Genomic DNA, 25,810 nt, shown 5'->3' with positions numbered 1-25,810 from the left:
GGAATAATCGGCTCCAGTGTCGACGAGAGCAGTGACGCAGTGGTCGTCCAACAGTACGTCGAGGTCGCTGGATCGTTGGCATGCGTTGCAATCGGCTCGTGGCGTAGAGAGAGAAATAACAATTTTTTATACATTCGGCGTGTAGGAAGTCCCTGGCCTGGCTGGGCGCGGAGATTCCCTATCTTAAGATTACGGCTGTTAGAGTCCAATAATTCCAGAGCCTACACCTCGAGGATGTTGTGCTCTGACAAGGCGATAGTTGCTCGGTGCCTCTGCGCCCATTATACCGGTCGTCGGCTTTTTTTTTCTGTTGCTTCACCAAGGCCTCCTCAAGCCGCTGGATGGCCCTTCGTTGCGTCTTCAGGTCTTCAGAGCATATCCACGCTTTCACCTCTTCGGGATACGTGGCGTCCTGGCACTGCCCGTTCCCACTGTACATAACACTGCTTACCCTCCCCATATGTTGTGGCGGAGAGTAGATAGTTCACGTTCGCACACACTGCATTTTGCATCCACGAACATGTCGAGGCACACGTGCCGGGCCAGAGCCGATGTCAGCACGCACTCGGTTTGCATCTGTCGGAACTTCACAGCATCTGTGCTCGAGAGGTCTCGGTGCGGGTGCGGGAAGGCTCTCCTGACTTCTCTGTAAGCCGCCACGATGCCACCGTAGTCGGTGAGGGGCTCGAAGTCCTCTTTTTGGTCTTCTTTGCTGGTCCCAGAGTGACAGACTGCCGCGTCCCGGCACGTAATGAGATCACGGGCTGCGGCGTCCATCTTTTCGTTGCGAATTTCGATGTCGGTTGCTAGTTGCCGACCAATGTGGGCCGGGAACCACTTGAGAGCAATGTTCGGTCCCGCAGCGGCATCTCGGGTGGTCCACGTGGCCTCCATGGACCTCATTAGCCGCTCTGTGCTTTGCCAGATCGTGCCTCGGGCGAACTTCTTGATCGGCGACTTCGAGTCGCTTAGCACCGTGCGTCTACCCGGTATGCCCATAGCCAAAGCAATTGCCACCTCCTCCGCCTGGCAGTCTGTACGGGTGCGCGTGGTACAGGCTGTTGCGATTCTCCGGTAGTAGCTCGGACCACCACCGCTACAACGTCATTGCGTCTCCTCGGATACCTTGCAGCGTCCACGTAGACTGCACCCTCGTCTCGTTGGTGCTGACGAGCTAGCGCCACCACTCATGCCACTTGCCCGCCCTCGTCTCTTTTTGGGTCAGAGTTCTTGGGCAGCGGATAGACGATAACCTTCCTCGCCACTTCATCGCTTAGGAGGGCTTGATCTTCCAGTTCGCCGTGCGGTCATGTACCCACACGTTCGCCTGAAGGCACTAATCTCACCCGGTCTAGTAGTCTTCTACCCTCTGCCGTGCTGTTTAGGCGGCTCAGCTGCGATACTCTTTGGGCCTCCCTATCACAAAAACAGCGTTTCCTGAACACTCCTGTGTGTTTCAGCGTGCTGGGTGACACTGCAAACGCTGTATTGAGTGTCTCAGTGTACTACAGCGCACTGCGAGGCACTGGGACACACTGTACAGCATGGCCAGTGGTGCCCAGTGCGCTGAAAAGCACTGGGCCACACTGTAAAGCGTATCACAGTGTCTCAAAGCGCACTGGGAGGCACTGGTCACGCTGTACAGTCTCTACCGCACACTGATAACATTAGCGGCACATTTGAAGAAACTAGGTGCGATTGGCGCACTTTCTGTAAGACTTCATATTGAATCGCGACATGTCAAGCGTAAAATTTACGGAACATAATGGTATTCTCATATATGTGCTACACATATATAGCTTCAGTTTACTTAGGCAGTGGATGCGAGTAGGCGTTAATATGTTGATCATATGAACGTTCACATGGTGAACAAGCATTCATACGTTGATCGCGCTAGTCAGCGGCTCTGCCAGGCTTTTGCTGGGGGGAGGGCATACGACAACTTTGTTCCTGCAGGGGGGCGGGGAGCACAGAACTCATGCATCGTGTTTACCTATGCTTGCTCCTGGGGGTGGGAAGCAAGGAGGGGCATGCAAGAATTTCGGAAAAAAAGGTTCCAGCCCACACATGGATGCCCCCTGGGCGCGTGAGCACTTTTCTTGAAGTTTGATTAAGTTTCGTCATTGTATTTCAAAAACAGCAGGAATAGAACTGAGAATTCGCAACACAAAATGACAGTAGAATCAGTCTGATAATCAAGACCAACCTGCTTTAGCGGTGAGTCATTGCGGCTCGTACTGTGGAACACCACACGTCCCCCGCAGCAGTTATCCACTGCAATGCCCAATCTAGGTGTTTTTAACGTCCGATTTGTGTAATCGAATGTGAAAATATGACCATTCATGTATCAGTTATAATCAAAACTATTTTGTAATAATTATTAGACTTTTTTGAACTTAATATCTACAATCTACACAGCAACCGTTGCACAAGGAGTACGGCCCTAAGCCTAGTGGTCGTTTCGGCTATAGAGTGAACTGCTGCGGCTGCCGTTCACGAAACGTGAACGAGCAGGACAGAAAATACTTCCAAACTGTGGAGGGACGAAATCTACAGTGTTCAGTGAGAAGTTCAGATGAACGCTGTTTTATACATAGCTATGACTAACAGCGTAGCGAGTTACTACGATTGCCATAACACACCTGCAGCTAGGCTAACAAGCTTTGCGGCAAGACGAGCCAGATGCATGTGATCTTAGGCAACCCGCGAAAAATTGAGCTAACAATCGCAAGTTTGGCACGAGAACGAAGAGACGAACGAATGCGTTCGAAAACGACAAATGCAAAGTATTGGACACCTAAATTACTTTTAAGATGAAGAAAATTAAACTCATCCTCGTGTTTCAGGCATGAAGTAGTGGAAGCGTGTCTGGCTCAGAATATGTAATGCCTTAGTGTAACAGTATCCACTCGAGTTCACTCAGTGTTTCTTTTTTCACTGTGTGCGTGTTTCAGCCTTAATTACGACGTGCGCATGACCACAAATTTTAAACACAATTTCAAAGCCAGATTTCGACCGATAATGGGTGTCCCAGTGTGCAGCGCCAGCGCGCCACGTGCAGCGTGGCACTGTCCCAGTGTCAGCGGTACACTGGACATTGGTCTAGTAAACAGGTATGGCGCTGAGCCAGTGCCACTGGTTTTTGCGATAGGGAGCTCACTAATCTCTGAGAGCATGTTATGTGCTCCCAGAGACAACAAGGCCGTGATCTTTCTGCCCGGCAGGAGTCCCAGGGTCCCCGTGTAGGCTTTCCAGATAGCAGCGTTGATCTTGGCACGCTCCGCACACGTACAGCAGTGGAAGGCCCCGCATATGCTGCATGGCTTACGTCGAAAGCCTGCAGAAGTTGCAGGAGTCCCCTTTCGTTCATTCCCCGGTATTAGGACGAGACTCGTTTGGTCAGGCGTGCTGCAACGCCCATCTTGGTTGTGATGTTCTTGACTGCCGTGGCGTTAGTCTGGGTGCCATCCTCAAACATCCCCAGGATCCGCAGCCCCAGAACATGCGGGATCGGAACAGCGCCGCTCGTGCGCACCACGGTGCTCTCAACCGCTTCCTGACTCGCCTTTTTCTTGTGTCTTTCTGGTGGTGGCAGGATGAGCAGCTGTGACTTTTGCTGTGGAGAAGGGGCTTATGGTGGGTTACTTTAGCATAGATTATGGCTAGAAGCTGCAGCTCCAGAAGCTTAGTAACACCCGGGGATTGCGGGATCTCCTGGCGTACGACGTCTGTGACGGAGTGCATTTGAGGATGTGTTGAAGGTAGCAATTTTTCCAGCTCCTCTTGCACGATCGCTTGGGTTGTTTCGCGCAGGTCGGTGGTTCCTTGTGCTTGGAGTGTTGAGAAAAGAACGAGCCACCGTGCCCATGTCAAATCCCACTCGATGACCTCTTCTTTATTCTGAATGCCCATCTCATCCTCCCACTCAACATCCTCCGCGCCCCCACAGGGGCGAATGACGACGGAGAACATAAAATCACACATGGGTTCCGAGTACACAATGTTCATAAATACGAGTTTTATGTCAGTCCTTGAATGGAATCATCCGCATTTCTTTTTGCGCTTGGCTTTCCAGCAATGTTTACGGCGCTTGTTTCACGCTCTTGCCAGTGGACGGGTCACTTTCGGTAAATTTCTTTGTACGATCGGTTTCCTTGGGCAGGAAGTTTCATTATGCAGACTGTTCTGCATGTTTCTGGTGCAGCTGTTCCTCAGAACTTTTCTTGATTTCTTTCTCTTGCCTGCCCTTGTGTTGGGACATCAGCCCTTTCACTCTGCGTTGGTCTGGGCTGTTTCATTCGAGGGGTTTGACGTTGTCTTGACATTCCGCATCTTCGCAAATATATGCCGTGCCAACCACAGTCTTTCTAATCTTGACTTCGGAGGCTTATGCGAAGTGCCGTAGTTTTGATAAGTTTTGGCAGTAGGCTTACGTTTTCTCTTTGACTTTAAATTTCTCTTTTCTTGGTGAAATGGCCTTGTTTTCCTTTTATCAGGTATTTGGTTGTACAGACGTGAGAACTGCAATACAACAAAATCTGGCGTCTTCGGCGTTCAATCATCTTCAAGCTCTGGTGTGCCATCTTTCGGTTTCCAGATGCCTTCTGCTTTTCCTTCGTACAAGTCTCTTCCAGCATAAGCACTTGAGTTGCTGTCACTGTCGTGTCGTATGCTTCAATAATAGTGTATGCTGATGGAAGTTCTAAAGGCGTGGGACAGTTCTTTGGAAGTAGCGGTTGTTGTGTACGAGCTTGGATGCTCGTTACGGTGGTGACATCGGGGACTTTCCGGCTTCCAGCACGTTCAGCAATTCGCCGTGAGTCTGAGTCGTCTAGCTTCCGTAGAACAACACTGCTGAAGAAGTAAAGGCTAGATGGCAGCGCCACATACAAAGAGTCCACGTTAGCTTGTACTTCTGTCCAAAGCCTTTGCTTCATGGCCTCCAAGCCAGCTTGTCGAGCATTTAATAGGTCGCGATCTTGTATTCCACTCTGACCTTGGCTAGAATGATCTGATGTTCACAAACCTGTGCTTCCTCCATCTCTGCTTCCAACTAATCAATTTCAACAGTATTTTCAATCTCCTTATCAATTCCTCTGAGAAGCTCGTACTGGTCAATAAAAATTAGGAGGATGTTGCGCAACTCACACATTGATGGGTGGTCTATATTCCGTAGGTGTTTGATATCTGCGATGACCTTCGTGACGACCTTGCTTGTGTGACTGCGCCTCTCCTAGAGGGGCTCCATGATCTGGTCCAGTGTCAGAAACAGGAGATATCACTGGCCGGCCGTGTCACGAGGAAAAGTCGGAGTCAACATGGCATCCATCGCAGAAGGTTCGCACAACGAATATCTGGCACTTGTCGGGCTGTCGTTCTTCATGATCTTGTGCATATCAAGCCATCGCCATGAAGGCAAGTCAGTACTGAGCCGGAGAAGACGTGAAAGTTCCCGTATCGCGAGCCTCCAGACGGTGCCTGCACTCACGGGGCTGCACTGCCAAGGTGTACTTCATTGACCTATGGACTGCCTTGCCTTGTGGATATCGGGCCATTGTCGTGAAGGGCGAGTCAGGATGGAGCCGAAGTAGGCGTAAGGGCACCTGTCTCGCGAACCTCCAGACGATGCCTGTACTCACGTCAGTGTATTGGTGCTCCTAGTGGTCTCAGTTGCAACCAGAGTCGCGCTCCCAGGTCTCGGCGGTGGTTAGGCCTCGCAAATTACCTTTAACCATGGCGGCTTCACTAAAGTCTTCGAGGCTATGATGGCAGTCGAAATCCATGAAGTCCACTCCGTCTACACTCCGAAGGTTCTTCCTCCTGGGTTTCACGGCACCAAAATGTTGAGAAAAGGACGAGCCGCCGTGTTCATGTCGAAGCTCACCCGATCACCTTTTCTTTATTCCGAATGCCCATCTCATCCTCCCACTAATGATGATATTACCACTCCTCATCTTTTACATATTTTTCAACATGGAGATCAGCATAGCTTGTGGCCGAAAAGCTTTGGTTGTATTGCCATGTCTGCATTTCGAGCGTCTTCTTAATGTAGATGCTTCCCAAGCCATTTCGGCCACTGTATTCAGCGGGTTCCTTATCAATCGAACGAAGAGTTCTTCCCTGACACCCCTCATAAGGAAGCTCACTTTATTCTTCTCAGCCATGCTGGGGTCAGCGTGACAAAACAACCCGGTCATCTCTTCGTCGAAAATGTTCACGTTTTTGTTGGAGAGTTGTACACGTGCCTTCAAAATAGTATTGGCGCGTTTCTTGCAGAATGCGCGCACTAAGGTGCTATGGAACGCCGACTGAATCAGCTTCAGGTTTGTTGCGCAGATTCCCGATCTTCGAACCAGGTCTTCGCGGTGTCTACATGAAACGCTACATTCAGCCAACACCATGATTGCATCGGACGATACATTTATCGAAGCAAAAGCTTGCGCTAAGTGCCTTCATTGCCACTCGTGATATATAGTTCTCGAGAGCACCACTGCCTGTTGGTGCTCTCACCACTGATGTAGGTGCTTCGAAGTGGTGTTGGAGGATCCCTTCAGAGTAATGGTGAACAGATCCCAGTTCTTTCCTCGAATGATTATCGGAAGAGCTGTTCACCTGTCATTAGGGCCCTTGCATTAGATACGCGCGTCGCTGCACCTCAGCCTGCAACCTAAGCTCGCCATTTAATTGCCATGTAAGGACTTGTAATAGACGTCACAGGTAACCTGCAGTGTAAAAGACGCTTTTCCAAAGGCAAATCGTTGGGCATTCGAAAATGAGCAAACGGGCAAAAACGACTCGCAGATATAGCCGAGAAATTACTTGTATAACTTCTGTGCCACGATGTCTATTCTGCACGTTTCACATAAAACTGTGTAACTTGAAACCTGCAACCCTTTTTTAAGCTTTCCCAAGCGCTTTAATGCCATCTGTCAGTAAGAAGTTCCAGCTTACCACAATTCTCCTTCGAAAAAAGGTAGCACTGAAAGCTATAAGTCCTAAAATACGTCTTTCATAAAATAAGTCTTTCATGAAAATTTTGAGCTGTCGGAGAGTGCACCGACAAAGGACAGATATGAATGCGCATATGACCTGCGCCGAGTTTCTCGCTTGCAGCATTGTCGCTACCGAAGTCTGTAACTCATAAGAAGTTTCGAATATGAAAAAGTAACGCTTTTTTGTGATAATGACCCCAACGACTTTGTAAAACAGTGTCCTTTCGATGCAACTTTTAAAAGCTGGTGAGTTACAATGTGCACTTATTTCTAGTGACCCATTCATTATGATACATGCAGGACTCCATTTTTACTTACCTGCCAGCCTACAGCGATAAGTGGCCTTTGAATACCCAGCGTGCTGTGGCCGTGGGCTTACATGGTATCTGGTACACACCTTGTACTGCTGGTCCGATTGTGAACAACCGGCCAGCAAACTACTCCCTGGGAAACATTTGTGGCTCCTCCTGCCAGAAATACAAGATCACAAGAAAAAATCAAATAACCAGCATTATAAAGGTGGGTCTTAAATGCGTTGCAACAATGCGGTCATAGTATACCATGTGCAGTCCTCACCATCGTTATTGTAGCAGGCGAAACAGGAGTAGTAGTAGCAGTAGTAACAATTATCGTACATATAATTGTAGTAGTTCCTAATATTATTTGTAAGATGTTTGATGTCTAAAGTTCCTAAATAACGATATGATATTGAGAGATGCCGTAGTAAATGACTCCAGAAATTTTGGCCACCATGGGTTCTATAACGTGCACCTTGATCTAAGTTCTCGAGCCTCAAAAATGTTTGCCTCCAGTAGTACTACGCGCCGTAGCAGCTGCAGCCGTAGTAGTATTCAGGGCCAGATAAACAGTGCAGAGGGCCCGGTTCAATAAAAATAAGAGAGGGGCTCCCGTCTCGCCCCCCTTTTTCCCGCTTTGTCACCTGGTTATGCTTGAGACATGACGCTTTTTAGAATTAGCTGCAGAGAACGCAAGGCATACTTATTTTAAGCCACACCAGACCGTTTGCTATCGCCTCGGCATTTCCTTTCTTGCGGAGCACGTGGAGAGAGTGTCATCGTAATATTTACCTATATCAGGAGACGAAGACAAATATACAGCATTAGGATTTGTCTGTTTATTCGGATCAAACTGAAAGAGTCCTTCTTTTTTTCTTGACTTCTCTCATAGTTTCAAGTCAAGACGAAAAAAATGCATACGAAACTTGAGAGTGCAGCCCAAGCACCGCGTGTGTTTCTTCTGTTTGCCTTAATATATAGCGTTGTTAACCCTCATTTCAAAAGAGGACATTTTGCCTCAGGCATCGCCTTTGTGAGAAATAACTTCCTCTATCTGCTTCTGCTTCACTGATTCGATAGCACACGCTTCGGAGTGCGAGCCCTGCGGAAGTTGACAGGTGGCCTTTTTCGCAAACTGTTCATACGTACTTACAGTAAATACGCTACCAATCGTCAAGATACTTTTCATTTCCTACAACAATACACATTTAGGTTCTTCTAAGGCAGCATTGCAATATAGTAATATCATGCAGATTGTGTATGCCTATTGATACAAGTAATACAGAAGTTTAAAATCAACTATTTTCACTATATGAAGAGGATGGACCGACTACTTCGTAAAAGATGGTGCCTGTAAAAATCAGATCAATGTTGATTTTTCGCAAAAACTTTTAACAACACTCGTAAAACGACCGCACACATTTTCATTTATGAACAAATTTTTCACTTTCATACATGTAATATGGTTACATGCAGTGAGGGCCTGCGTGCGGGCAGATAGTGGATATGTGTTGCAAATATTTCCTAGGAAGAACCTTCACTAAATGATTGTCTCTTAAGTTTTCCTATTGACCACGAGAATAAATGGGGTCGCCATCTGGAGGCAACTGGCTGAAACGCGCATGTGTGGATTGCTCCGTGCATCATGTGCTAGCCAGTCATGTTTTATGTGCACGTACGTCATGCACATTCTATAGGAGTGGTTTTTCCGGTAATATCAGCTCGAGTATAACTGGTTGTACGTATGCTTGAAGCAACATACGAAAGCATTTGTTCTTGCTAGGCTGCTAATGCATTGTAATCAGACAGGTAAGTGCAACTTTCCAGACTATTCTTTATTGTCGTCGCACCCTGCATTTACCACGGTGTATAGCAGCCTCCGAACACTGAAATGGGTCGAACTCTGAAGTGCTTTCTAGTGGGTCTACACGAAAAAAGAATGCCGCTCGCGCTGGGAGTCCGTGCTTGGCCGTTACTGTCGCCATTGTGTATGCTGGCTGTGTGCGAGCTAATAAACGCCCTAACAAATTGGTGGAGAGTGCTACAATCCCCTTCGATGCCTTTAGAACTACAATCACGTACCCTGTCATCTACCATGTCCCAAGACGCCTCTCAGCAAATGCCTCCTCCCATGTCGCCCCCTTGTCCTGGTGAGCCCATGATACGTGATCCACCCATATTCACGGGCACCGATGGCACTGACGTGGAAGACTGGCTCGCCATTTACGAGCACGTGAGCGTCCCTAACAAATGGGACGAGAATGGCAAGTTGACAAACTTGGTGTTCTACCTTGCGGGCATCGAACGCTTGTGGTACAACAACTACGCGTCCGATTTCGCAACCTGGTCCAATTTCAAGACTGCTATCACCAACGTTTTTGGCCGCCGTGTACTTCGTAAGCTGAAAGCCGAGCAGCACTTACGCGAACGCGCTCAGCAGGCCGGTGAGTCATTCACCAGTTACATTGAAGATCTCCTGGACTTGTGCAAGAAATCCAACGACAGCATGTCCTAACCAGACAAGATGCGCAACGTCATGAAAGGTATTGACGATGATGCCTTCACGATGATGCTTGCCAAAAACCCAGGCACAGTGGCTGAGGTCATCACGCTGTGCCAGAGCTACGAGGAGCTCCGCCGGCAGCGTTCGATGACCCGTCGCTCCACACCACAAGATGGAGGGCTTGCTGGCTTGGAGGCAAGCTGTGATCAGGTGGCGCTGCTGGCAGACCTCAAGTCCTTTATACGTGAGGAAATCGCACGCCAGTTCTCTCTCCTGCCCTTTACCCACCCACCGGCTGTTCAACAATCAGCCACTACCATTCTTCCGCCCATCTGCCGGGTGATTGAGCAGGAAATAGCGGAGGTCATGCCTGCGTACCACCCACAACAACGTCCGGCCCCTGAGCCTCCAAGTTACGCCCAAGAGGTCGCCAGGCCAGCTCGAGTCGATCAAGCGCCTGCCCCACTGACTTACGCCGAAACTGCCACACGACCTCCGTCCTTTGCAGCGGGTATGCCTGCTACGTATGTTGACATGACCCCTTAGACTCAGCTCCAGCCCACCTTGCGGCATTTCAAGCCACCGTTCCGTCCGTCGGCTCTTGCGACGTGGACAAGACCTACCCCGGCGAACCAATGGTGCACACCCGACAACCGGCCCATCTGCTTTGCCTGCGGTTACGCCGGCCACGTAGCACGTTATTGCTCTCGCGTACAGCCGGCTCCCATTTCTCCGCCTGTTGCTGGCCAGCTCAGCCGTCCCTATCACGACGAACCACCGTCCAGGCCACCACCGTTTTGCCCAGGTCTATCTCCTCGTAGGTCACCGTCTCCACAACGTCGTTCCTTGTCCCCCATGCGGCCAAGTTCGGCTGCTCATGAGTGGAAAACTAGTCGTTGCAGTCCCCGAGGCAAGGACTGCGACACTATCGCAATGTGAAAGCCCTCAGAGCAGCCCCTGGAGTGTTATTGACGTATTTGTAGACGGTGTTCGTGCATCGGCTCTTATTGACACTGGAGCAGCCGTCTCAGTTATGGACGAAAAACTTTGCCGCTTACTTCGAAAAGAGACGACGCCACTTTCTGGGTTGTCTCTCCGTACTGCTAGTTTACATCGCATTCATCCTACAGCGGGTGCACAGCGCGCGTTATCATTCAGGACGTTCTGTATGTCGCCCAGTTCATCATCATTCTGGCATGCTCTTATGACGTCATCCTGGGATGGGATTTCCTCTCTCACTACGACGCCGTCATCCATTGTGCCTCCGCCAAAATTGAACTCTCAACCTTCACGCATTTGACGCCAGAAGACAGTCCATCGAATGTGAGCAAGATTCTCGTGAAAGAACATACCATAGTGCCTCCAAGCTCGACGAAAGGTGTTTCCGTATACTGCGCCAGTCTCTCCGACACCATTGCACTCGTTCCGCCATGTGACCGTGCTGGCAGAAAGAAAGGGTTGCTAGTATTTTTCGCGACCGTGCAAATCACCCAGGGCAACGCCGCTATCTTTGTCACCAACCCATGCCCATGCACTGCTACCTTGGTTCGTAGGAAATGTCTCGGCAGAGTGGAACTAGTCGATAATGCACAACTCCTGGACGTACCCGATGACTCGCGTTGTCCCAATTCACGTACGAACAGTGCTGTTTCCACTTCTGAATCATCATCTCCTGACGTATTTGGCCCCTACATTGACGACAACCTTACGTCGGTACAGCGTTCCCAGCTTCTGGACGTGTTGCAAGGATATCGTTCGTCTTTCGATGTTGGGCGAAGTTCTCTCGGTCGCGCGTCCACTGTTACGCATCGTATTGACACTGGTGCCCATCTACCATTATGGCAACAACCATACCGCGCGTCGCCTGCTGAAGATCGGGAAATGAACGAGCAGGTTAACGATATGCTCCGACGCGACATTATTCGGCCCTCGGACAGTCCATGGGCGTCCCCTGTTGTTCTTGTTACGAAGAAAGATGGCTCTGTGCGGTTTGTGTGGACTACAGACGGCTCAATAATATCACTCGCAAAGATGTTTACCCAATGCCGCGCAACGATGACGCAATTGACAGCCTTCATGGAGCCCAATGTTTTTTTTTTCTCGATCTGCGCTTAGTGTACTGTCAAGTACCCATGGCTGATGACGCTCGACCGAAGACTGCCTTCCTCATACCCGACGGCTTGTATGACTTCAACGTCATGCCGTTTGGTCTGTGTAATGTATCTGCGACCTTTGAGCTCATGGTGGACACCCTTCTGCACAACTTGAAATGGCACACGTGCTTGTGTTACCTCGATGACGTTGTTGTCTTCGCTCAAGATTTCTCCATGCATATCCAACGTCTGAACGAAGTTTTCGCACGTGTGAGCAATGCCGGCTCGACTAAATCTGAAGAAGTGCCGCTTTGCAACACGGCAACTCACAATCCTAGGGTACGTCGTGTACAAGTATGAAATTCTTCCTGACCCAGCGAAGCTTTTGGCCGTGGCCCCATTCCCAAAACCTGCGTCGGTCAAAGAACTGCGTAGTTTTGTGGGCCTGTGCTCATACTTCCGACGCTTCATACGATACATCGCCACGATCATATCACCGCTGATGAAGCTCCTTCGAAGTAACGGGTCCCTTAATTCGCGGTCATATGATTGCGACGACACGTTCGCAAAACTCCGCCATTTGTTGACGTCTCCTCTCATTCTACGCCAAGACGACCCTACAGCCCCAACGGAGGTGCACATGGACGCCAGCGATGTAGGCCTCGGCGCTGTCCTGGCACAGCGCTAACCTGGATTTCCTGAATATGTTGTAGCATATGCAAGCCGTACGCTCACGAAAGCCGAGACAAACTACACCGTCACGAAGAAACAGTGACTGGCAATCGTCTGGGCTCTTACAAAGTTTTGACCTTATTTCTATGGTCGCCCATTCAATGTAGTCACCAACCATCATGCACTTCTGGCTGTCACCATTGAAGGATCCCTAAGGCCATCTCGCCCATTAAGCTCTTCGCTTACAAGACTACGACATCCGCGTAGTCTTGTAAGAGGGCATGCTGACGCCAACGCCCTCTCGCGCTGCCCTCTGCCTGAAGATGACGTGCTCTGCTCAGTATCCTCGGTTGCTGTTTCTGCCATTGATGTTGACATCGCTACCAAACAGCGAAATTGGATCGCCCCGCTGATCGACTTGCTCTCTGATCTGTCCGCAACGCCATCCACGCGTGCCTTGCGTCGTCGAGCTCAACATTTTGCCATTTGTGACGGCCTCCAACACCTACGCAATTACGACGCCGATGGCCGGCAGTGGTTACTCGTGATACCCCGCAGACTGCGGTCGGTAATATGTGAAGCCTTTCATAATGATCCGCAATGCGCGCACTCTGGTGTATTCAAAGCCTACCATCGCATTCGACAACGCTTCTTGTGGCACGGGATGTACCGCTACGTGCAGCAGTTCGTTCACTCCTGCCTCGCTTTCGAACGCCGCAAATCGTCCGCACACATGTCGCCAGCCGGTCTGCAACCGTTACCTTGCCCTGACCGTCCGTTTGGGCGCATATGTATCGATTTATATAGACCACTTCCTCTGACGTCGGCTGGTAACCACAGTGCCATTGTCGCCGTAGATCAATTAAAGCGATACGCCGAAACCGCCATTTTCTCTGTGGCTACTGAGCGTGATGTTGCGTCCTTCCTACTGCATCGATTCATACTGCGCCACGGTTCACCCCAGGAGCTTCTCAGCGATCGAGGCCACGTCTTCTTGTCGAAAGTCACCGAAGCCATTCTCACGGAGTGCCATTCTGTCCACCGCAATAGTACTGCAGACGAATGGTCTCACCGAACTCTTTTACCGCATCCTCGGCGACATGCTTTCGATGTACGTCGCCGCCAACCACACGAATTGGGATACTATACTGCCCTTCATCACCTACGCCTAAAACACCGCCCCTCAGAGTACGACTCATTTTTCACCTTTCTTCTTGCTGTACGAAAGGCACCCGTCACACACCATCAACACCATACTCCCGTACACGCCGGATACATCTGAGTGTGCACTTATTTTTGAGACAGCCAGGCTTGCTTAAGAGTGTCGCGAGCTTTCCAAGACTTTTACGACGCATGAGCAGTAGCGGCAGAAGAGTATTCGTGATGGCTCCGCTGCTTCTGATCCCACGTTTCTTCCTGGTTCCCTCGTATGGCTCTTAATACTAGCCTCTGTAACTGGCCTTTCTGCGAAACTAAACCCGAAAAACGAAGGCCCCTACCGTGTCATTGAGCGCACATCTCCGGTCAACTATCTGATCGAACCAATTGAGCAACCTTCGGACATGCGCCGTCGCGGGCGTGACATAGTCAACGTGGAGCACCTGAAGCCGTACTATGACCCGCTCATAGTGACAAGCTGTTAGGTCGCCAGGCTGCTCCCCCTACGACCCTAGGTTAATTGTAGAGAAGCCTCTGAACACTGAGATGGGTCGAACTCTCAAGTGTTTTCTAGTGGGTCTAGCCAAAAAAAAAGAACGCCGCTCGCGCTGGGAGTCCGTGCTTGGCCGTTACTGTCGCCATTGTGTATGCTTGGTGTGTGCCAGCTAATAAGCACCCTAACAACAGTAATTTAAGAGTGGCTGCCACTTTGTCCTTCAAGATCATCGTGAAATGACCTTGGAAAGATGAGGACTGAAAATGGTGAGTGAAAGCAGTGTTCTGGCGATTTGGTTGTAAACAAAAAAACTGAGGCTCTAGGCCACGCGTTTGCGCACTATTTGTAGGTATATCTACGGCACTGTAGTTTATCGATTATGCGAGAAGACTTAGTCCTGTTTATTTTGACGTCGTAAAACTACCTAGAAATATTAGCATCACATAAACCACCACTTCGGTAAGTACTTAAAATGGAGCTACTATGCGCAACCGTGGGCTTAAATTTACGGATGCTTTAAAGAGCCCAGACGTTGAAAATCAACAGTAGTAAGTTATTCGTCTGAAAACAAAAATAACATGCTATTACCATTAAATACCCAGAACTTTGTTGTAGCACTGTCACACATGTCATCTATCGATGAAAGTTTCTGCTGAACATTTACAAGGTATTTACGTGTGTATACATGATAAACGCAATGTAGCACAAAGCACTGTCAGCCACTAAGCTTTTCTGACAGATTTATCGACTATCCCCCATTTCATGGTGAACAGAATGACAAAAAATGCTTATGCGTACAAGTGCGAATGGTGGTACTGAACTCACCACACAAATATGCGGACTTTGTACGATCACATTTTTTTCTGTATTTCGTTGTATGCAGACAAGAACTAAGTTAGTAGTTCAACCACGCTGCAGCAGTGCTAGTAGGCAAAACACAACCTAAACATATACAAACAACACAGCAAAAGCGTGAGTTAGTGCGAAAGCGCGCAGACAGTCACTCAGGGCGAGCATCACTTTGAAAGGCAGAATACGCCTCATTCACTGGTAATGGTAACATTGCATAGGCTTTGCGCACCGTCGCATAAGCTTCGCGCAAAGGAGCATAGATATTACCAGTATATGGCACTCAACGCCTTTTATTCACCGACAATCGGCTCAGACCACACGCAACGACGCCAAGCTGCGCGTATTCGTACACGCGCCGCCGAACGTCTATACACACTTCTGCGGATACGATGCTGCTACCTATAGCCTTATCTGACCGATAATATAGCCACCAAGCAGAAATTAAGACGAAACAGCAATGTCAGAAGCGAAAAATCACAACATTGCATAATCAATAATTTCCGCATCATACAAATATTTCATGGTGCGTTGTATACACTATAACGAAAGCATAATATTGACGCAAGGTGGGCTGGCAACTATTGTAGTTAGCCTCTCAGGAGGACAACGAAGTAGTTCTGTGGGCGCGTGCTCTGGTGTTCGCATTTTCTGGCCCTTGGGTTACGAAAGTAAACGCCCTGTTTTGTGCCTGCGTACCTGTGTCTTTGTGACATTTTTCGGTGGACGTGCGGGGTGCGGTAGATGATACGGTCCGCTGAGAGCACCCCTGACGCAACTCCATCGAGTTGATCGGCCGAGCTTACCCCTGTGCACGGACGTTCCAGACGTCGTCTCCAGGGATTCGAGCCACAGCACGGTTTGCTGCCTGAGTGTCAGAGGACTATGAATCAAGCACCGCCTAACGTCACAACGCCAGCACCAATTGATTGATTGATATGTGGGGTTTAACGTCCCAAAACCACTCTATGATTATGAGAGACGCCGTAGTGGAGGGCTCCGGAAATTTAGACCACCTGGGGTTCTTTAACGTGCACCCAAATCTGAGCACACGGGCCTACAACATTTCCGCCTCCATCGGAAATGCAGCCGCCGCAGCCGGGATTCGAACCCGCGCCCTGCGGGTCAGCAGCCGAGTACCTTAGCCACTAGACCACCGCGGCGGGGCACAACGCCAGCACCAGCGCACCTGGTTGTCAACCAGCCCAAGACGCCGAAGACATTTCACGGAGCTGCTTTTGAAGGTGCCGAGGACTGGCTCGAGCATTTAGACCGGCTCGCCGTCATCAACGATTGGACCCAAGAGCGTAAGCTACGCTATGTGTACTGCTTCCTGGAGGACTCCGCGAAAACGTTGTTTGAGAACGATGAAGCAACGCTTACGTCATGGGCTGAGTTTCACCGACACTTCCTCAAGACCTTTGCCGGAGAGGACAGCAAAGTGACAGCGGAGCGTGCTATAGAGGCAAAGGTTCAAGGGCATAATGAAAGGGTGACGACTTACATAGAGGACATGGATCGGCTTTTCAGGCGTGCGGAGCCCTCTATGGCCGAATCCACGAAAGTTCGCCACCTAATGCGTGGTGTTAAAGAAGAGATTTTTGCCAACCTGATTTGAAACCCGCCTGCGACACTTGCGGAGTTCCATGAGAAAGCCACTGTCATGGAGAGGGCCCTTCAACAACGTGCCAGGCAGTATAACAGTGGTGTACATTCAAGTGAGGTTACTTTTGTCACTCTCGCAATGACATCAGCGCGTTGCGAGAGCTTATCAGATCTCTCATTAAGCAAGAGCTACAATAGATGCAGGTGACTGCTTCACCTGTAGAGCAACTCTCCATTGCGGAGATGGTACGCGCCGAACTACGGCAAGCCGTTCACGCTCCCCAACAGTCCGAGGCGCCACAACTGAGGCACTGCGTCGAGATGACCTACGCGGATGCAGTGCGACGTCCTCCATCATGCAGTTCAACTAGCGTGTTTTACCCCAATGAGCGACCCGCTCAGCAAATGGAAATATGCTTCCGTCCTCGCAGCTCGCCGTTGATCGCCGAAGCAAGACCGAGGAAGAGTGACATCTGGCGTACACCTGACCACAAGCCCCTTTGTTTTCACTGCGAAGAAGCCGGACACGTCTACCGAACATGTCCATACCATCGTATCGGTCTCCATGGATGTTCGCCTAATGCCCCTCGTCCACGACCTGGCGAGCGACCACTGGAAATAGAGAGTTTCATCTCGAATCGTCGCAGTATCGAGAGCCTCGCTCGTCGTCACCTGCTCGCTGCAGGTCACCTAGCCCAGCTTACTCGCGCGGCGCTCCAAGACGCCGTTCACCCATTCCTGCAAGTCGCGAAAACTGAGTTCAGCGACCTCCAGAGGTGAGGCCACTGACGCTGACTCTACGCAAGATTCTCCACTACGACGACAGTGACGGCAGCAAAAAGATGTACAGACGCAGTCAAATGTAGTACGAAGAGGGGTGAAATCAAATATTGCGATAACTGTGGACGACGAAGAAGTATTGGCGCTATTCGACACTGGAGCAGACACTTCCGTTATGAGCATGGGTCTTGCCCTCAGGCTGAAGAATGTCTCTACCCAGTGGGTTGGGTCGCAGATACGTACGGCAGGAGGCCATCTTCTCACTCCGGTGGGACGGTGCACAGCGCGAGTCAGTATTCACGGATTTGGGTATATGGGAGATTTTTTAATACTGCGTAGTTGCTCGAGGGACTCATTTTTGGACTGGACTTTCTGCGTGATAATAGAGCCGTGATTGACTTGCAAGAGTCGCAAGTGACGCTTTTCTACGGCACACTCTTTAGCGCGCAACCCTCACGGCAGTTACGTAAATGCCTTGAGAATTGCTGACGATGACGTCATGTTACCGCCGATTGATTGATTGATTGATGTGTGGGGTTTAACGTCCCAAAACCACTATATGATTATGAGAGACGCCGTAGTGGAGGGCTCCGGAAATTTAGACCACCTGGGGTTCTTTAACGTGCACCCAAATCTGAGCACACGGGCCTACAACATTTCCGCCTCCATCGGAAATGCAGCCGCCGCAGCCGGGGTTCGATCCCGCGCCCTGCGGGTCAGCAGCCGAGTACTTTAGCCACTAGACCACCGCGGCGGGGCTCATGTTACCGCCGAAGAGTAGCGCGTTGACCATGGTAACCTGCAGCGTTTTTGATGAATTCAACGACTATGAAGGTATTGCAGAGGCGAATATTCCGCTGCTGCTAAAACGAAACATCTGCATAGCCCGATGCCTTGTTCGGTTAAAGAATAAACGCTCTCGAGCTCTGCTGACCAACTTCAGCAATTAGTTTCCGCACGTCCCTAGAGGCACTACTGTCGCTTTCCGCAGAGAAATCGCCGACTTTTCCGATATCGGCACATTGGATACGACTTCACCGCAAGCAAAAGCTTGTGCTGACTTGGGAAGCCGCATTCACATTGATCCAGACTTGCCAGATTCACGAAAGGAGCGGCTGCTGAACCTTGTGAGTGTGAAGAATATGTGCCTGCAGTAAGAAGCATCGCCAACGCCCGGCTCTCTCGGCTCGTGCTTCGGTTCGTTGCTTTGCCGATCGCTGGACGGTTCTTCACGCTGTCTCTCCGCTGTCCTTAACGGCTAAGGACTAAACAGCACCCTCCATCACATTGGGTGGAGGGTGCTGTTTATCCGAGTCGCTACACCCTGGAGCTGCGGGGCCGCACGCTACCGCCCGTCATGACTGACAACGCCACTTCATCGGCGCCTTCGCCCCAGTTCTACTGCCCCGGCCATCCTAGGCTACGGGACCCGAAGGTCTTCAGCGGTGCGGATGGGACCGATGTTGAAGGCTGGCTCGAGCACTACGAACTGGTGAGCGCCAACAATTAGGCGGATGAAGCCGACAAGCTGGGCCACGTCATATTTTATCCCACTGGCGTCGCCGAATTGTGGTTTACCAACCACGAACACAACATCCCCACATGAAGTGTCTTCAAGGCGTCATGTGCTGAAGGGTTCAGTCGGCCGGCTGTCCGCAATCAGCGGGCAGAACAGCGCTTGCGCGTCCGCTCTCAGCAGACTGGCTAAAGGTTTACCCGCTACATTGAGGACGTCGTCGACCTTTGCCGACGGCGAATGACACAATGCCCGAATCTGATAAGGCCAAACACATCCTGAAGAGCATCGACAATGGCGCAATTCAAATGCTCCTGGGTAGGAATCCGATCACAGTTTCCGAAGTCGTCAGCTTGTGTCAGAACTACGACAAGTTGAAGAAGCTATGCACTCCGACTCGGCAGCCTCAGCATGGTGGTGAGTCACTGTGCAGTTTTGACACCCTGCCTGACAATTCACCGTTGCTTCAGCAAGTCCGAGCGTTTGTCCGTGAGGAAGTCGCCCGCCGAATTTCCCTAGTGCCCTTCACTCACGAGACAACCACCCGTCTACCTGCCCCACTTGGCACTTATTTCGGAAGAGGTTGCCCAAGCAGTTTCCCTTGCGCACCACGAGCCGCCTCTATCAAGCCGTGTTCACTGCCAGCGTGTCGCGCAGCCGGTAGGCGCTCCTGTCGCCTATCCGTCAGCCGTGCAGCCTGTGGCAACGCCCCTACCGTATGCAGCGCAGCCTGTGGCTCCTCCGGTCGCCTGTTCGCAAGAGATGCAGCCTGCAGCAGCACCGTTCGCATATGCAGACGCTGTGCGTAGGCTTCCGACACCACCCTACACCACGCGCTCACAGCCTGCCCACCCGGCTGCTTATACTGCACCTTGGGTGGAACTACCAGTCGCCAATAGTTCAAGGACGCCCGATAACCGACCGATATGCTACGCCTACTTCACTCCCGGACACGTTGCCCGCTACTGCCACCGTCGACCTCAGACGTTCGGCGACTATGCCCGATTGTCGCAACCCAGCAGCCAACCTTTCGCCCAATACGGGCCGGTCTCGTTGTCTCGCTATGCGCCTCCTAACGACCCCGGCTTCGTGACGCCACGCGCATCCTCTCCTCGTCGGCGATCGCCCTCCCCGATGCGTCACCGGCCCGGACCCTCTGACCAGGAAAACTAAGCACCGCAGTTCAAGAGGCAAGAACTGCGCCATTATTCGAACTGTCTAAGCCCTCGCCCCTCGCCTGCTAACGTGGTCGCAGTAACTGTTGAAGGTTATTGTACTTTCGCCCTTGTGGACATCGGCGCCGCTGTTTCTGTTATTGCCGCTAATGTCTGCCGTTTATTACGTAAAGTCAAGACGCCCCTTTCGGGACTGTCCCTCCACACCACAAGCGCACAGCAAGTAGCGCCTTTCGCTGCCTGCACTGCAAGAGCGTCCATCGAAGGCATTCTTTACATCGTGGAGTTTATTGTCCTCGCTGTCTGTTCGCATGACGTCATTCTTTGGCAGGACTTCCTATTTCGCCATAATGCCGTCAACGACTGCGCACGCGTTAAAGTGGAGTTTTCACCCTTTTGTGATGACCCTTTACTTGACGCTCTTTATCAGCTGCCGAAGTTGTTCGTGCATGAAGATACGGATATTCCACCCGAAAATTTCGCACTTGTTCCCGTTTCATGCAACGCCTACACTGACGCTACAGTCTTTTTATGCCTTCCGATATCCTCACGAGTCGTCGAGCTCGGCCGCTGCCTTTCACAACGATTGACCTTGCCACCGGAAGAAGCAATATGTCCATACTCCATCTACTTTCCACACCTGTCACTTTGCTTGCGGGGGAATGTCTCGGCCGCGTGCAGGATCTCGACCCTTCGTCTTTGGTTGATGTCCCGGATGACTACTGCAACCACCCAAAATCAATGTCGGCACTCGAGGAGTCGTCCAAGGATACGCTTTCCAGCACCATCACCGACACCCTCACTCCTACCAAACATGCCAACCTGTTTGATCTTCTGAATGAGTTCCGGAATTCTTTCGATGTGTCGCAACCTCAACTAGGCCGCACGTCACAAGTCAAACATCATGTTGACACCAGCCTACACCAGCCACTGCGTCAAGGAACATACCATGTCTCCATTGAAGAGCACAGCCGAAGAGCAACAATCAAGTCAAAGATATGCTACGTAGAGACGTCATTCGACCATCTCACAGTCCCTGGGCATCCCCTGTCGTCTTGGTGCGTAAGAAAGACTGATCTATGCAATTTTGCGTGGACTATCGTCGTTTGAATGAGATCACCCGCAAGGACGTATATCCTTTGCCGGCCTTCACTACTCTGCGCCGTCTGCTCACCTCCCCACCTATTCTTCGCCGCTTCGACCTGACGGCTCCTACCGAAGTGCGCACTGACGCCAGCGGCGTCAGGCTAGGCGTTGTCTTCGCTCAACGAAAGCCCGGCTGTTCACAATACGTTGTAGCCTACGCTAGCCGCACTCTGACGAAAGCCGAAACTAATTACAGCGTGACAGAAAAAGTGTGTTTGGCTCTAGTGTGGGCGCTTGGAAAGTTCTGGCCGTATATATACGGCCGACCGTTCGATTTAGTAACTGATAACCACGCACTTTGCTGGCTCTATACGCTGAAAGACCCTTCTGGCCACCTTGCGCGATGGGCACTCTGCATCCAGGAGTACGACAATCTCGTAGTATACCGCTGCGGACGCAAACACTCTGACGCTGACGCCCTGTCCCGCTCACCTTTGTCACCTGATCCGGCGTGCGCAAAAGCTTGCCTCCAGACCTTGTCATCCCTAAATCTTGACTCGATTGCCAGCGAACAACGTCGTGACCCGTGGATCGCATCTCTTCTCGAATATCTACCCGGCACACTCAACCTTCCAGTATCTCGATTCCTCCGACGCCAAGCTTTCCATTTTGCCATCCGCGATCAACTCCTTCATCGATGCAACTACGCTCCCGATGGCCGCCGGTGGCTACTGGTCATTCCACGCGCTTTACGATTACAAGCATGCGCCTCTCTTCACGACGATTCACACTGTGGCCATGCTGGGGTGTTCAAAATATATTGTTACGAGTAACTTGTTTAATGATCTATTTACAGCGCACAAAACCCGACGAGTAAGATGGTGCCAGACCAACATCCAATGAAAAACCCACTTCGTCCTCCTCTTTCATGCAGCCGTGTTTAGCGGCTGTTAAGTATCATAACCGCCGGCGGTAGAAGCACCATCTAGGTGCTATATGTACGCAGATGATGTCGAAGGGGGGTAATAGGGCTTTAGCCAAGCCACGTAAACAGTGTCGCTTGGAGCTTACGATGACTTTGTTAGATCGGTTGGAACCATCTCGTACGTGACGTCTGTCACTTTGCGAACGATGCGGAATGGTTCAGTGTGTGGTGACAACAGTTTTTCAGACAGTCCCACACGCCGAGTAGGTGACCAGAGGAGCACGAGAGAACCCGGAGAAAAGTGCACGTCCCTATGGTGAGAATTGTAGAGCTGTTGTTGGCGCGCCTGTGAAGCCTGTAGACGGTACGGGCTACTTGGCTCGCGTGGTCGGTGCGGGCAATAGCTTCCCCAACATATTCAGTGGCCGTAGGTAGTAAAGTGTCTAAGGGTAGAGTTGGGTCCCGGCTTTATAGTAGATAGAAGGACGAATAGCCGGCAGTGTTGTGACGAGATGAATTGTAGGCGAACGTCACATACGGCAAATGAATGTCCCAATCATGGTGGTCTGGCGCAACGTATTTGGCAACCATATCGGTCAGGGTCCTGTTAAGGCGCTCCGTGAGGCCATTTGACTGGGGATGGTACGAAGTACAAAATTTGTACTTGGTATGGCACGAGCTGTGAAGCCTGTAGACGGTACGGGCTACTTAGCTCGCGTGGTCGGTGCGGGCAATAGCTTCCCCAACATATTCAGTGTCCGTAGGTAGTAAAGTGTCTAAGGGTAGAGTTGGGTCCCGGCTTTATAGTAGATAGAAGGACGAATAGCCGGCAGTGTTGTGACGAGATGAATTGTAGGCGAACGTCACATACGGCAATTGAATGTCCCAATCATGGTGGTCTGGCGCAACGTATTTGGCAACCATATCGGTCAGGGTCCTGTTAAGGCGCTCCGTGAGGCCATTTGACTGGGGATGGTACGAAGTAGAAAATTTGTACTTGGTATGGCACGACCTCAGGATTTCATGAACGACAGCTGATAAGAACGTGCGGCAATGGTCGGTGAGGAGTTGACGGGGAGCACCGTGCACTAATATTATGTCGTACAGCCGAAAGTCCGCAACGTCGGTAGCGCAGCTGGTCGGGAGTGCTCGTGTGATTGCGTAGCGCGTCGCGTAGTCCGTGGCAACAGCAATCCATTTATTTCTGGCTGTGGAGAGTGGAAAAGGGCCCAACAGGTCGAGACCAACTCGAAAGAAAGGCTCGTCGGGAGCGTCGATCAGCTGAAGGTAGCCGGCTGGGAGGGCCGACGGCTTTTTGCGAAGCTGACACGGCTCACAAGTGGCGAACAGAGCGGGCAAGTCCAGGCCAAAAAAAACCGACGTCTTACCCGATCGTATGTGCGAGAAACGCCCAAATGGCCCGTCTTGGGAGCGTCATGAAGTTGATGCAGGACAGTGGAACACAGGTGTGCTGGGATGGCAGGAAGTAAGTCTGATCTGAAGGAATCAAGGCTACGGCAATATAGGATCCCGTCTTTCACCAAAAACATTCGTAGGGACGAGTCGCGAGGCGTTGACTCCAGTTTGTCAATGATGGCTCCTAAAGAAGCATCCCGAATTGCTCTTCGCCAATGTTCAACAGCTGCGACACGGAAATTACGTCTGTGATAGCATCAGTATCAGTTGCTTCGTCAACAGGGTAGCGGGATAAACAATCCGCATCCTGATGTAATCGCCCTGTTTTGTACATTACAGAGAACGTGTACTCTTGAAGGCGTAGAGCCCAACGAGCGAGACGTCCCGTGGGGTCCATCAGGGAGGCTAGCCAGCAGAACGCGTGATGGTCCGTGACAACACGGTATGAGCGCTCGTACAGGTATGGACGAAACTTCGCGACTGCCCATACAAGGGCGAGGCACTCTCTCTCCGTGATGGAATAGTTTAATCGGTTGGAGATAGCAGTTGACTTGCGTAGGCTATAACACGGTCGTGTCCCCGTTGTTGCTGCAATAGCACAGCTCCTATGCCGTGTCCACTGGCGTCCGTGTAAACCTCGGTTGGGGCTAATGGATCAAAGTGAGCCAAGATTGGTGGCGTTGTAAGCAGTGTCGTAAGTTGCGAAAACGATGGCGCTTGGTCATGGCCCCAGATAAATGACGCTTTCTTCAAGAGGTCTGTGAGGGGGCATGCAATGGTCGCAAAGTCCTTAAAAAAGCGTCTGAAATATGAGCACAAGCCCAGAAAACTGTGGACATCCTTTGTGGTCCTCGGAACGGGAAAGTTCGTGACTGCGCAAATTTTCTCTGGGTCTGGACGGATGCCTTGAACATCGACAAGGTGACCAAGCACGGAAATTTGACGACGAGCGAAGTGGCACTTAGAGGCATTAAGCTGGAGTCCGGCTCGACAAAAAACGTACAGAATAGCTGACAAACGATCAAGATGCGAGTCGAATGTGGGCAAAAAGACAATAACATCGTCAAGGTAACACAAGCAGGTGGACCATTTCAACCCTTGGAGCAATGTGTCTGTAGCGGCGAGAGAAGAGAGACGTGAGATGACTTCGAAGGCGGCCGATGGGGCCGTGCAGATCTCGCCACTTTATTCCAGGCCTGAAGCGGAGCCGCGGTGGCTGTCCACGTCCAAACCGCCAGGCCAGAAGCTCGTTCTAAATCTCGCACAGCTCGAGCTAGCATCAGCTGCGCGAGAGGCGTGGCGCGGTGATGAAGAAATGATGATGGTGATGATGGCGCTACAGGGCTCCCCCCCCTTGCGCTTTGCGCGATTTGAAGGGATGTGAAAAATAAAGAGAGTGACAAATGCTATATACATGAACGGCAATCCATAAAGTGTTCATTTGGCCAGTCCAGGTTGTCAACGTTTATGGGCCATCAGTAGGCAGTGTGTCTCCGGTGGGCGACTCTGGCAGAAGCGCAAGGGACGAAGAAGGAAGTGCCGGGTCGCTGTGTTCAAAGACACGTCCATCCCACAATTACGCGGCGGGACCATACGAATGCGCACTCTTCGTTTCGAGTAGACGCGGCTGACAAACGTGCCCACAGCTAGAACTGTGGACAGGCGCTGAAGAGCTCGCGCCGGCAACGTGGGCGAAATAGTGTGAAGGATCGGAACGAACCCATGATGACCGAGCACTGAAGTTTCACAGCCACAGTGGGGTCTCGGACAGCGCACAGGGTGCCGAGCATGCTGTCGACAAGGAGCAGCGTCGCGGTCGTGCTGGTGCGGACGTCTCTGTCGATGAAACACCGGCCTCCGCGTAGCACTGCGACCGGCATGCCGGGGCGTGTGGCCGAGTCGATGGATGCGGAAACGCCGTGCATTGCGGCTAGTCATGTGCACGGCAAGTGGTTGGCCCTTGCGTCGGGAAAACCTCGTAGGTATTTGCACCGTCTTGAAGGCCAAGTCTGTAACACATGACTGTTTAGCGAGAGGCTTGAAAAAGGGTCTCTCTGTATTATGCCGAACATGATGATTTCGTTGGCATACTCTCACGGGTGGCAGATATGCAGTTGGACCGCACGTCGTCGCTGTTGTTACCAACGAGCCTGTGTGGCGGACTGCATCCGGCGCCAAATGCTCTGGGGAAGAGTTGTGAAGCTCAGAAGACGTGAGCTTTGATGGAGGATCGGGTGGCACGCCTGAA

General features: G+C 51.1%; 1 protein-coding gene across 1 annotated transcript in view; it reads left to right on the top strand.

Annotated features, from left to right (window-relative positions):
* The window catches only part of LOC142790022 (uncharacterized), a 167,732-nt gene that overhangs the window by 127,560 nt on the left and 14,362 nt on the right, over positions 1 to 25,810 (top strand). The window contains exon 8 of the mRNA XM_075885039.1: positions 7,293 to 7,511. Within this exon, the coding sequence (XP_075741154.1) occupies positions 7,293 to 7,511 (219 nt within the window). The remainder of the gene's footprint in view (positions 1 to 7,292; positions 7,512 to 25,810) is intronic.

This window comes from Rhipicephalus microplus, chromosome 2 (genome assembly GCF_043290135.1).
Source record: "Rhipicephalus microplus isolate Deutch F79 chromosome 2, USDA_Rmic, whole genome shotgun sequence".
Taxonomy (NCBI): Eukaryota; Metazoa; Arthropoda; class Arachnida; order Ixodida; family Ixodidae; genus Rhipicephalus; species Rhipicephalus microplus.
The sequence above is the reverse complement of the archived record's forward strand: the minus strand, read 5'-3'. Positions and strand labels throughout refer to the sequence as shown.